The sequence below is a fragment of the Gopherus flavomarginatus genome, chromosome 3 (assembly GCF_025201925.1).
Source record: "Gopherus flavomarginatus isolate rGopFla2 chromosome 3, rGopFla2.mat.asm, whole genome shotgun sequence".
NCBI lineage: Eukaryota > Metazoa > Chordata > Testudines > Testudinidae > Gopherus > Gopherus flavomarginatus.
This window is the reverse complement of record NC_066619.1, coordinates 256,412,430-256,424,968: the sequence shown is the minus strand read 5'-3', so window position 1 is coordinate 256,424,968 and position 12,539 is coordinate 256,412,430. Positions and strand designations below refer to the sequence as shown.

The 12,539-nt window shown below is 40.6% G+C and overlaps 1 protein-coding gene across 7 annotated transcripts in view; it reads left to right on the top strand.

Moving 5' to 3' along the window:
• The window catches only part of CPEB2 (cytoplasmic polyadenylation element binding protein 2), a 146,314-nt gene that overhangs the window by 62,626 nt on the left and 71,149 nt on the right, over positions 1 to 12,539 (top strand). For all 7 annotated transcript variants that reach the window (XM_050947549.1, XM_050947551.1, XM_050947546.1 and 4 more), the window contains 2 exons: positions 11,810 to 11,928; positions 12,222 to 12,336. In XM_050947549.1, the coding sequence (XP_050803506.1) occupies positions 11,810 to 11,928; positions 12,222 to 12,336 (234 nt within the window). The remainder of the gene's footprint in view (positions 1 to 11,809; positions 11,929 to 12,221; positions 12,337 to 12,539) is intronic.

The window sequence follows — 12,539 nt, the reverse complement described above, 5'->3', positions numbered from 1 at the left end:
TTAGCAAAGCTTTTCATGCGGTTTCCCACAGTAGTATTGTCAGCAAGTTAAAGAAGTGTGGATTGGATGAATGGACTATATGGTGGCTAGAAAGCTGGCTAGATGGTCAGGCTCAACAGGTAGTGATTAAAGGCCCGATGTCTAGCTGGCATCAAGCGGAGTGCCCCGGGGTTGATCCTGGGGCTGGTTTTGTTCAACATCTTCATTAGTGATCTGGATGATGTAATGGATTGCACCCTCAACAAGTTTGTGGATGACACTAAGCTGAGGGGAGAGGTAGATATGCTGGAGGATTGGGCCAAAAGAAATCCGATGAGGTTCAACAAGGATAAGTGCAGAGTCCTGCACTTAGGAAGGAAGAATCCCATGCAGTGCTACAGACTGGGGACTGACTGGCTAAGTGGCAGTTCAGCAGAAATGGACCTGGGGATTACAGTGGACGAGAAGCTGGATATGAGTCAACAGTATGCCCTTGTTGCCAAGAAGGCTAATGGCATATTGGGCTGCGTTCGTAGGAGCATTGCCAACAGATCGAGGAAAGTGATTATTCCCCTCTATTCGGCACTTGTGAAGCCACATCCGGAGTATTGTGGCCAGTTTTGGGTCCCCCACTACAGAAAGGATGTGGACAAATTGGAGAGAGTCCAGCGGAGGGCAACAAAAATTATTAGGGGACTGGGGCACATGACTTTGAGGAGAGGCAGAGGGAACTGGGTTTATTTAGTCTGCAGAAGAGAAGAGTGAGGGGGGATTTGATAGCCTTCAACTACCTCAAGGGGGCTCCAAAGACGAGGGAGCTAGGCTGTTCTCAGTGGTGGCAGATGACAGAACAAGGAGCAAAGGTCTCAAGTTGCAGTGGGAGAAGTTTAGGTTGGATATTAGGAAACACTATTTCACTGGGAGGGTGGTGAAGCACTGGAATGGGTTACCTGGGGAGGTGATGGAATCTCCATCTTTAGAGGTTTTTAAGGCCTGGCTTGACAAAGCCCTGACTGGGATGATTTAGTTGGGGTTGGTCCTGCTTTGAGCAGAGGGTTGAACTAGATGACCTTCTGAGGTCTCTTCCAACCCTAATCTTCTATGATTCTATGAACAAAACGTTATGGTGGTTCTTTCAAAGGTTTACAACTGAACATTGATTTAATACTGCTCTGAAATTTTACCATGCAAAAAAAAAATGCTGCTTTTAACCATCTTAATTTAAATGAAACAGGCACAGAAACAGTTTTTCCTTACCTTGCCAAATCTTTTTTTTAAACTTTCTCTTTATTTTTTTTTAGTAGTTTAACACAGTACTGTACTTGGTTTTTTGTTTTTGTTTTTTGGATCTCTGCTGCTGCCTGATTGAATATTTCCAGTTCCAAATGAGGTGTGTGGTTGACAAATAAGATCGTAATTCTAGTGTTCATAACTCTGAGGTTCTACTGTAACTACTTTCAGTGTGATCCAGCGGTGGTTTTAGCTGGGGAAAATGCAGTTGCACTCTCAGAAATCAGGATGGAGGGTTAGTTGGGCAAATTTGAGGGAGTGGTTTTGTGACCTAGTGAATGGGATTGCATTACCACTCTTCATAATGACAGAAGGGCAGCCAGGCCAAACCTGAGTGGCACTGCAGGCCCATGTGCCAGGCCACAATGACACTCACTCAAATTTGGCCCAGCCACCCACCCATCCATGTTGATGGAGCAGCAGCTGGGCCAAACCTGAGTGCTATTGTGACCCCATGCACCAAGTCACAATGCCCAGAGCGGAGTGCTGGGCGCAGCCCCACAGGACAGGAGAGGTTGCTGCACTGCAAGTGTGGGACAGGCTTGCTCTCTAGCCCCAAACCCTAGGGCCTTCCCTCCATAACTTAATTGGCCCAGGTTTAAACAACTTCAAATATCCATTGCCACTCCCTAACAAGAGTGAACAAACAATAATACATAATTAAATTAATCCTATCAAAGGTTATTTGAAATTTATAGTTGACATACATAGAAAGCAAATGTACACTGCTATGACTACAATTTTTCTCCAGGTAAAGCTAACCAAACTGTAGTTGCTCCAAGGATTCCCCTAAACTCTGAAGGGTGTATAGATAATATTGCCCTTTGAAAGATTATGTTGTTTATAAAGTTTGGGCTCAGATAAAGCCTTTAACAGCAACATTCATTGTTTACCTAGTAATAATTTATAGGCAAATAAAACCAAAGAAACCACCTGCAGTACCCTCTGCCCCATCCTTCTCCCTAATCCTGGCTGCAACTCTAATCTTGGCTCAGTGTAGTCTCTGTGGCGGTAAGGTCCAGTTTGTCAGCATTGGAGTCCTGTTTAATTTTCCAAGCAATGTTTCCTTCTTTCCTTCCAAGTTCTCTGTTTAAAGGGAGCCTTATGGGAGGCCAAGTTCTATAGCAAACATTTCCTTTCTTGAAGAGAGTACACAAAAGCCCTCATTCTTCAGAGTGCTGAGTGTCTCCTGAGAGATGCTGAGCACCCTTTACTCCCAGTTACATCAATAAGAGTTGATGTCATTCAGCATTTAATAGTAGGCATTCAGCACCTCAGATGATTAGGCCGAAATCTCAGCACATCTTGGAGTAGCTATCAGAGGGGTAGCCGTGTTAGTCTGGATCTGTAAAAGCAGCAAAGAATTCTGTGGCACGTCTGTTAGTCTATAAGGTGCCACAGGATTCTTTGCTGCTTTTGGAGTAGCTAGGCATCTTTGAAGTAGAGAGATCTCGCCTATTAAAATAAGGGTTCAGAGTCCATAAGTGATCTATTAACTGTTGTATAGTGGGAATTTGTCTTCCTGCTATCCTATATTTATTCACCAAGAGCTCCTATTTTGCTTTAGTTGGCAGATACCTTATTTATGAAACAATACCCATGTTCAAGTCACACAGGCTGACGTGAAGATTCTGGTTCCATTGTCATTCAAATGAAGTTCAAAAATACCTTGCACTGAGGATATGCCAGTCCATATGAAGCATCTCAATATAGGCAGGGTTGTGTGTCACTATGTGTTCTATGTTTACAGTTTGATGCCAACCAGAACAAAATCAAGTCTTTTGTATAGGAGAAAATCTCAAGCCCACTCTAAGCTATCATCACCATTCATCTCAGTGTGTATGGCAACCTACTTACTCAAAAATCCTAGCTGCTGAAAAGGAATCCATTAAACAGAGGAATATAAAATGTTCTTTGTTTCTGGTTGGAGGGAACAAAGCCCCAAATCCATCTAGACTTTGTTTCATTTGTAAGTCTTATCTAATACCTATATTATTATATCAGCTTACATTTCTTGAACAAAAACAGGAATGTTGTTTTGGGCGGGAGTAGGTCAAAAGCTGTAGAAGTATTCGTAGCCAACCTAAAGTCAGGACAAAAAGATTAAATTTGTATGGAAAGAACTACAGGGAGTATTTAAAGGAACCAACACTTCAGATCTTCTTTATCTCCCAAGTATCCAGTTATTCCCAACTTAAATTTTTGATAAGCTAAATTCACCTCTGGTTTATGTTGCTTTCTGCTCTCTTAACGTAAGAACATAAGAACGGCCATATGGGGTCAGACCAAAGGGCCATCTAGCCCAGTATTCTGTCTTCTGAAAGTGGCCAATGCCAGGTGCCCCAGAGGGAATGAACAGAACAGGTAATCATCAAGTGATCCATCCCCTGTTGTCCATTTCCAGCTTCTGGCAAACAGAGGCCAGGGACACCATTCCTGCCCAACCTGACTAATAGCCATTGATGGACCTATCTTCCATGAATTTATCTAGTTCTTTTTTGAACCCAGTTATAGTCTTAAAACAGGATCCTGGTGACAAGAAATGTGCCAGGACAGGAAATATGCCTCTTCTGGCTTGGAGGAGGAGGTCATAGGAAGCCACCACAGACCCAAAAATAGGCTATTCTGTTTGTCATGTTTTGACCAGGAAATTCACTGATTCAGCACATCTCTGCCTCAGTCTTCATAGGTGGGAATCCAGTGAATTCTGATGGAAATTAAAATTGTCCTCTCTGAGCACAAACCCTGAGAAGAGGACAGTGGGGGAAGCCTTACCTCTCTCTTTGGTAAACTCCCATTCCTCTGAGATGTGCAAGAGGAATATTTATCTCAGGAAATTGCAGTTTGTACCTCCATCTGCCCTGGCTTGGATCTAGTCCATAATGCCCATCTTTTGTCCTTAGTTGGATGTCTAACTGCATTTCTAGTCTCTGTATATAGGGTTTGTGTTAAAGTTGCATGAAATTTTTAAATAATCTTGTGTGGTTTTCACAGACCATGTATCTAGGACCCATGCAGTTCATCTGTGATCCATACTTTTCAAAAATAGTTTGCTTCTCCTTTCTTTACACCTCTTGAAGATTTGTTCTTATTTAGAATATTGTGTTATTAGTGTCCACCTTCTCCAGTCTGACTTGGCATCTCTCTAGCTTTAGGTTTCTAGCAATGTGATTCTGAAACCAGTTCTGATACTTAGAAGAGATTTACCTGCTATCTCAGTATTATCAAATTCTCCCACGCTTCTTCCCTTTTCAGAATGTCACTTTAAAAAGTACTGTTTCAGTATGAAAAAGCTTGGTTCCATTTAACGTTAATGGGCATTGCATGACATGAAATCCTTTGCCTTATATATCAGAGGGGTAGCCGTATTAGTCTGGATCTGTAAAAGCAGCAAAGAATCCTATGGCACCTTATAGACTAACAGACGTTTTGGAGCATGAGCTTTCGTGGGTGAATACCCACTTCTTCAGAGGCATGCCCTGCATCTGAAGAAGTGGGTATTGACCCACGAAAGCTCATGCTCCAAAACGTCTGTTAGTCTATAAGGTGCCACAGGATTCTTTGCTGCTTTTGCCTTATATAGAATGTGCATTCCCCAGGTTCTGATAAGGATCTACATTGAAAAGAAATTGTTTGAGAAAATGTGGTATTTATATCTATTGAAACATGTGCAAAGCATGGACGCTTTGGCTCATAGAAAATTCTGAGTTATTCATAGATTCATAGACTCTAGGACTGGAAGGGACCTCGAGAGGTCATCGAGTCCAGTCCCCTGCCCTCATGGCAGGACCAAATACTGTCTAGACCATCCCTGATAGACATTTATCTAACCTACTCTTAAATATCTCCAGAGATGGAGATTCCACAACCTCCCTAGGCAATTTATGCCCGTGTTTAACTACCCTGACAGTTAGGAACTTTTTCCTAATGTCCAACCTAAATCTCCCTTGCTGCAGTTTAAGCCCATTGCTTCTTGTTCTATCATTAAAGGCTAAGGTGAACAAGTTTTCTCCCTCCTCCTGATGACACCCTTTTAGATACCTGAAAACTGCTATCATGTCCCCTCTCAGTCTTCTCTTTTCCAAACTAAATAAACCCAATTCTTTCAGCCTTCCTTCATAGGTCCTGTTCTCAAGACCTTTTAATCATTCTTGTTGCTCTTCTCTGGACCCTCTCCAATTTCTCCACATCTTTCTTGAAATGCAGTGCCCAGAACTGGACACAATACTCCAGTTGAGACCTAACCAGCGCAGAGTAGAGCGGAAGAATGACTTCTCGTGTCTTGTTTACAACACACCTGTTAATGCATCCCAGAATCACGTTTGCTTTTTTTGCAACAGTATCACACTGTTGACTCATATTTAGCCTGTGGTCCACTATGACCCCTAGATCTTTCTGCCATACTCCTTCCTAGACAGTCTCTTCCCATTCTATATGTGTGAAACTGATTGTTCCTTCCTAAGTGGAGCACTTTGCATTTGTCTTTATTGAACTTCATCCTGTTTACCTCAGACCATTTCTCCAATTTGTCCAGATCATTTTGAATTTTGACCCTGTCCTCCAAAGCAGTTGCAATCCCTCCCAGTTTGGTATCATCTGCAAACTTAATAAATGTGCTTTCTATGCCAACATCTAAGTCGTTGATGAAGACATTGAACAGAGCCAGTCCCAAAACAGACCCCTGCGGAACCTCACTTGTTATACCTTTCCAGCAGGATTGGGAACCATTAATAACTACTCTCTCAGTAAGGTTATCCAGCCAGTTATGCACCCACCTTATAGTAGCCCCATCTAAATTGTATTTGCCTAGTTTATCGATAAGGATATCATGCGAGGCCATATCAAATGCCTTACTAAAGTCTAGGTATACCACATCCACTGCTTCTCCCTTATCCACGAGACTCGTTATCCTATCAAAGAAAGCTATCAGATTGGTTTGACGCAATTTGTTCTTTACAAATCTGTGCTGGCTATTCCCTATCACCTTACCACCTTCCAAGTGTTTGCAGATGATTTCTTTAATTACTCGCTCCATTATCTTCCCTGGCACAGAAGTTATACTAACTGGTCTGTAGTTTCCTGGGTTGTTTTTATTTCCCTTTTTATAGATGGGCACTATATTTTCCCTTTTCCAGTCTTCTGGAATCTCTCCCGTCTCCCATGACTTTCAAAGATAATAGCTAGAGGCTCAGATACCTCCTCTATTAACTCCTTGAGAATTCTAGGATGCATTTCATCAGGCCCTGGTGATTTGCAGGCATCTGACTTTTCTAAGTGATTTTTAACTTGCTTTTTTTTAATTTTATCTTCTAAACCTACCCCCTTCCCGTAAGCATTCACTATGTTAGACATTCCTTCAGACTTCTCAGTGAAGACCGAAACAAAGAAGTCGTTAAGCTTCTCTGCCATTTCCAAGTTTCCTGTTACTGTTTCTCCCTCCTCACTGAGCAGTGGGCCTACCCTGTCCTTGGTCTTCCTCTTGCTTCTAATGTATTGATAAAAAGTCATCTTGTTTCCCTTTATTCCCATAGCTAGTTTGAGCTCATTTTGTGCCTTTGCCTTTCTAATCTTGCCCCTGCATTCCTGTGTTGTTTGCCTATATTCATCCTTTGTAATCTGATCTAGTTTCCATTTTTTATATTACTCCTTTTTATTTTGTAGGTCATACAAGATCTCGTGGTTAAGCCAAGGTGGTCTTTTGCCACATTTCCTATCTTTCCTACCCATTGGAATAGCTTGCTTTTGGGCCCTGAATAGTGTCCCTTTGAAAAACTGCCAACTCTCCTCAGTTGTTTTTCCCCTCAGTCTTGATTCCCATGGGACCTTACCTATCAGCTCTCTGAGCTTGCCAAAATCCGCCTTCCTGAAATCCATTGTCTCTATTTTGCTATACTCCCTTCTACCCTTCCTTAGAATTGCAAACTCTATGATTTCATGATCACTTTCACCCAAGCTTCCTTCTACTTTCAGATTCTCAACGAGTTCCTCCCTATTTGTTAAAATCAAGTCTAGAACAGCTTCCCCCTAGTAGCTTTTTCAGCCTTCTGAAATAAAAAGTTGTCTGCAATGCAGTCCAGGAACTTACTGGATAGTCTGTGCCCCACGGTGTTACTTTCCCAACATATATCTGGATAGTTGAAGTCCCCCATCACCACCAAATCTTGGACTTTGGATGATTTTGTTAGTTGTTTAAAAAAAGCCTCATCCACCTCTTCCACCTGGTCAGGTGGCCTGTAGTAGACTCCTAGCACGACATCGCCCTAGTTTTTTACCCCTTTTATCCTAACCCAGAGACTCTCAACACTTCCGTCTCCTATGTCCATCTCCACCTCATGAATTATTATCACTAATGAGCATGTGATCTAGAAGTTTATGAGCATGTGATCTAGAAGTTTGAGCATGTGATCTAGAAGTTTATATTCACGTACAACTTCTTAAGAGAACTCTAAATAAAGAGAAACCCCCAAAATCAGGGAAATGAAAAGTTAAGCTGCCTAACAGTATATACCCTCTACTCCACCCACAAGCACACACTTTACCATAATTACAACTATTGACCACATATTAAACCCTTAATTCTGTCTCACCAACCCAACCCCTTGAGATGCCTACCATTTTTGTTGCACTTCTGCATACAACCCATAAACAAACGTATCCAACAACTACACTGAATATCCACAACTAATAATGTTGGAGGAATGTGTGCAGAAGGGTAAAAGGAGGTCATCATTAGGGTTGTGTTGTATAATCTGTGCCATATGGTAGCTGTGGTAATGGCAAAGTGTGTGTGCTTGTAGATAGAGGAGTAGAGAGTACATGCTGTTTTGTAGCTTATCTCTTCATTTCTTTGTTTTGTAAGTTTGTGTCAGGTTTGGTGCATGTATGTAAATGTAGTAACCCTAACTGCGCTGCAACCAAGTTTTTTGTATGTTGATTTCCTAGCTTCTTTTAATGCTTAATTGTGGGTGAAACCTTGACAAGAGTTCTTGACAAGTTCTTAAAATGTATTGGGGACTTCTTTTTTCAGAAAGTGTAGAAAGTAACCAGGGATGCAGCCATTTTAGACTTGATTCTCACTAACAGAGAGGAATTGGTTGTGAATCTGAAGGTGGAAGGCAATATGCTGAAAGTGATCATGAAATGATTGATATAATGATTCTAAGGAAAGGAAGGAGTGAGAGCAATAGAATAAGGATGAGTACAAAAGAATAATGAAAGCATATTGAGACCAAATGAAAAAAGCAAAGGTACAAAATGAGTAATACCTACAGGGACATAAGAGGCAATAAGAGGAGGCTCTATAAATGCATTAGGAGAGAGAGAAAGATGAAGGAAAGTATAGGTCCTCTATTTAACAGGGAAGTAGAGCTAATAATGGATTACATCAAGAAGGCTGAAGCATATAATGCCTATTTTACTTCAGCCTTCACTAACAAGGTTCACTGCAACCAGAACCAGCTATATTAACAAAAAGAGGGAAGAACCAGGAGCCAGAATAGGGAAAGAACAGCTTAAAGAGTAGTTACGTACGTTAAATGTATTCAATTCAGCAGGACCTGATGAAATTCACCCTAGGCCACTTAAGAAGTTAGCTGAAGCAATTGTGAAACCATTAATCATTATCTTTGAGAACTCATGGAGGATGGGTGAGGTCCTAGAGCCCTGGAAAAGTGTAACCATAGTACCTGTCTTTAAAGGGGGGGACAAAGAGGACCTAGGGAATTATAGACCAGTGAGCCTAATTTTGATATCTGGAAAGATAGTGGAACAAATTATTAAACAATCAGTTTATTATCACTTGGAGAATGATAGGGTGATAAGTAATAGCCGATATGGATTTGTCAAGAACTAAACTTTTTTTTAGAGAGATACCTATCTCATAGAACTGGGAGGGACCCTGAAAGGTCATTGAGTCCAGCACCCTGCCTTCACTAGCAGAACCACATACTGATTTTTGTCCCAGATCCCTAAGTGGCCCCCTAAGTGGCCCCCTCAAGGATTGAGCTCACAACCCTGGGTTTAGCAGGCCAATGCTCAAACCACTGAGCTATCATACCAGACCAACCTAATTTCTTCCTTTGACGTGGTTAATGTGCTAGTGTATGGGGAGGGGATAGCAGGAGACATGATATATCTGGATTTTTAGTAAGGCTTTTGACACAGTCCCACATGATAGTGTCATAGGGAAATGCTGTCTCATTGAAATTACTATGTTAGGTGTAAAACTAGCTGAAAAACCAAACGCAGAGTAGTTATAAATAGTTTGCTGTCAAATTAGAAGAACATTTCCAGTAGAGTCCCACAAGGCTCTGTCCTGGGTCCAGTATAAGTCAATATTTTCATTGATGCCTTGGATACTGGAGTGGAGATTATGCTTATAAACTGCAGATAACATGAAGCTGAGAGGTGCTGCAAACACTTTAGAGGACAGAATTCAAAATTACCTTGACAAATTGGAGGATTGGTCTGTAATCAACAAGATGAAATTCAGTCAAGACACTGCAAAGTACTACATTTATGAAAGAATAATCAAATGCAGAACTACAAAATAGGGAATAACTGGCTTTGGAGTAGTAGAGCAGAAAAGGATCTGGGGGTTATAGTGGATCACAAATGGAATATGAGCCAACAATGTGATACCGTTTGTGAAAAAGGCAAATGTCATTCAAGACATTGTCCTGTTTTACTTGGCACTGGTGAGGCCTCAGTTGGAATACTGTGTCCAGTTTTGGGTTCCACGCTGTAAGAAAGATGGGGACAAAATTGGATAGTCCAGGAAAGAGCTGCAAAAATGATATAAGGCTTAGAATACTTGACCTATGAGGAAAGGTTAAAAAACCTGAGTAAGTTTAGTCTTGAAAAGAGAAGACTGAGGGGGACACCAGAAAATAGCCTTCACATATGTTAAGGGCTGTTGTTAAGAGGAAGGTGATCAATTGTTCTCCATATACACTGAAGGTAGGAAAAGAAATAATTGGCTTAATCAGTAACAAGGGAGATTTAGATTAGATGTTCGGGAAAACATTCTAACTATAAAAGTTACATTCTGTAATAGGCTTCCAAGGGAGGTTTTGGAATCCCGGTCACTGGAGATTTTTTTAAGAACAGGCTAAACAAAAACCTGATAAGGATGGTCTAGAGATATACATGGTCCTGTCTCAGTACAGGATGGTGGGGAAGAACTAGATGACCATTTGAGGTCCCTTCAAGCTCTACATTTCTATGGTTCTGTAAGAGGATAGTGCAGACCTGTTGTAGGTAGAAGTGCAGAATATTTTATCTATCAGCAGCAGTGATTGAACTCTCCTTCTCTGTTGTAGGATAAAGTATTACAGAAGAGTAGCACCTACAAAGAAGATTTTAAATGCACCTATGTCCCCTCAATCAGCCCTGTGCACCCAATTCTCCCCCTAATAATCAGACTTGTGTGTGTGTGTGTAGCCATGAAGCACCAAGCATCCCACCCACCAAATCAAGCAGGATTATGTGCACCTGTTCCTGAAGCAAGCAAGGAAGTTTGTGTGAACCTGACCTGTCAATTTCTGTGTGCTCAGGCCAACAATCAAGTTTGTGTGCACAGTGCATAAATTGTCTATTATTACCTGGTTACCAATAATTATCTTAAATCCTGTCACTTCTATAAAAAGAAAAACATTTCTGGTTGCACCTGATTTGCATAGGATCCACTTCTCTACCAAGTTTTGTGTGAAAAGAAAAAATGTTTTTAAAGAAGTATCGCTCAACAGTGAAGAGTAGAACTGAGAAGGAAATATTCCAGCCAAAGCCCATTTTCAAAGAAATCCTGTTAAAAATTTACATAGTGAAAGTCAACTAAAATTGCATTGAAAATTTATGGCATAAAAATTATGGAACTAAAATTTTCACACTGAATTGGTAACGTACTTCAGAGAAAAACTCTACTTTAGACAAAAACAAGAAATGTTTGTTTTCTAAATATATTTTAGAACAAACCCCTAACTGTGGAGTTTCTGCAAAAGTTTTTTAAAAAGTTGTTGTTGTTGTTAAACTAGAACCATTAAAATGCTTTTCTAGTGGGCCCCCTCCAGCATTAATTATGCATTTAAATTCCTATTTGAATAATGTTTGAGAGGCTTGGTAAATCACTTATGCAACAGAGTACTTTGCTCTAATCTCTGGAATTGAGATTAGCCTTTTTGTGCTAAATAAGATTTTCATCATGTCTGCTGCTAGCAGTGAAATGTGGTTTTGGGTCTTAAGTAAAATGTTACCTTAAACTTCCTAGTGTGTGATTGATAATCTCTTTTAGAAGAACACTAAGGACTGAGCTATTGATGAAGAATTTTGTTACTAAGAGATTTAAGGTCGGTGCTAACGTAAATGGCCATGGAGGTTATTTACATAGATGAAGATGCTGTCTGATTTTATAAACAGATAATTAGTTTGACATTGAATCTAGCTTTGCAAATAAATATGTTCGCATGGAGAAGACACTTTTTGTGACGAACATAAGAGAAAAAAATGCACACTTTCAGCTAATTTTTTGTTGTTGTTGCTTCAGGATACGCGTTCCTCCTTTTCCAAGAGGAGAGCTCTGTTCAGGCACTGATTGATGCCTGCATTGAAGAAGATGGAAAGCTCTATCTATGTGTTTCCAGTCCTACTATCAAGGACAAGCCAGTAAGTAAACAGTAGATGGCCTCCAGGCTATAGCTGCCATCTGTCTAAAGCTGCTCCTGAGATGATGATGGTGAAAATAATCAAAAGCAAACTACTGTTGGCAGAGTTCAACATCTGGGACAACTGAATGACTTAAATAACCGCAGTGTCTTGAATTAATAGGATTAAAACAGAGCAACTAGACATGTTCAGTTAATGAGACTGTGACTAGCTGACAGTTTATATAGACTGAACATGCTAGGACTGTAATGTGGTGAGACTTAAGCATGCAATTTTCTTCTTTTGTTAAATAGGTTCAGATTCGTCCCTGGAACTTAAGTGATAGTGACTTTGTGATGGATGGTTCACAGCCGCTTGATCCTCGAAAAACAATTTTTGTTGGAGGCGTCCCTAGGCCATTAAGAGCTGGTAAGTATAAAACTGGTATTGTAATGTGGCAATTTTTAAAGGTATACTATTGTCAGTAATAAATTGAATCATACATATTGCATAAGATTTATAAACAAGAATATCTTGATGGTAGACTATCTGTGAAATATCTCCCTGTATTTACACTCTCTCTCCTGTAAATTCTCCAGCTGGGCTGTGGCAACAAAGCACTGCTCATCATT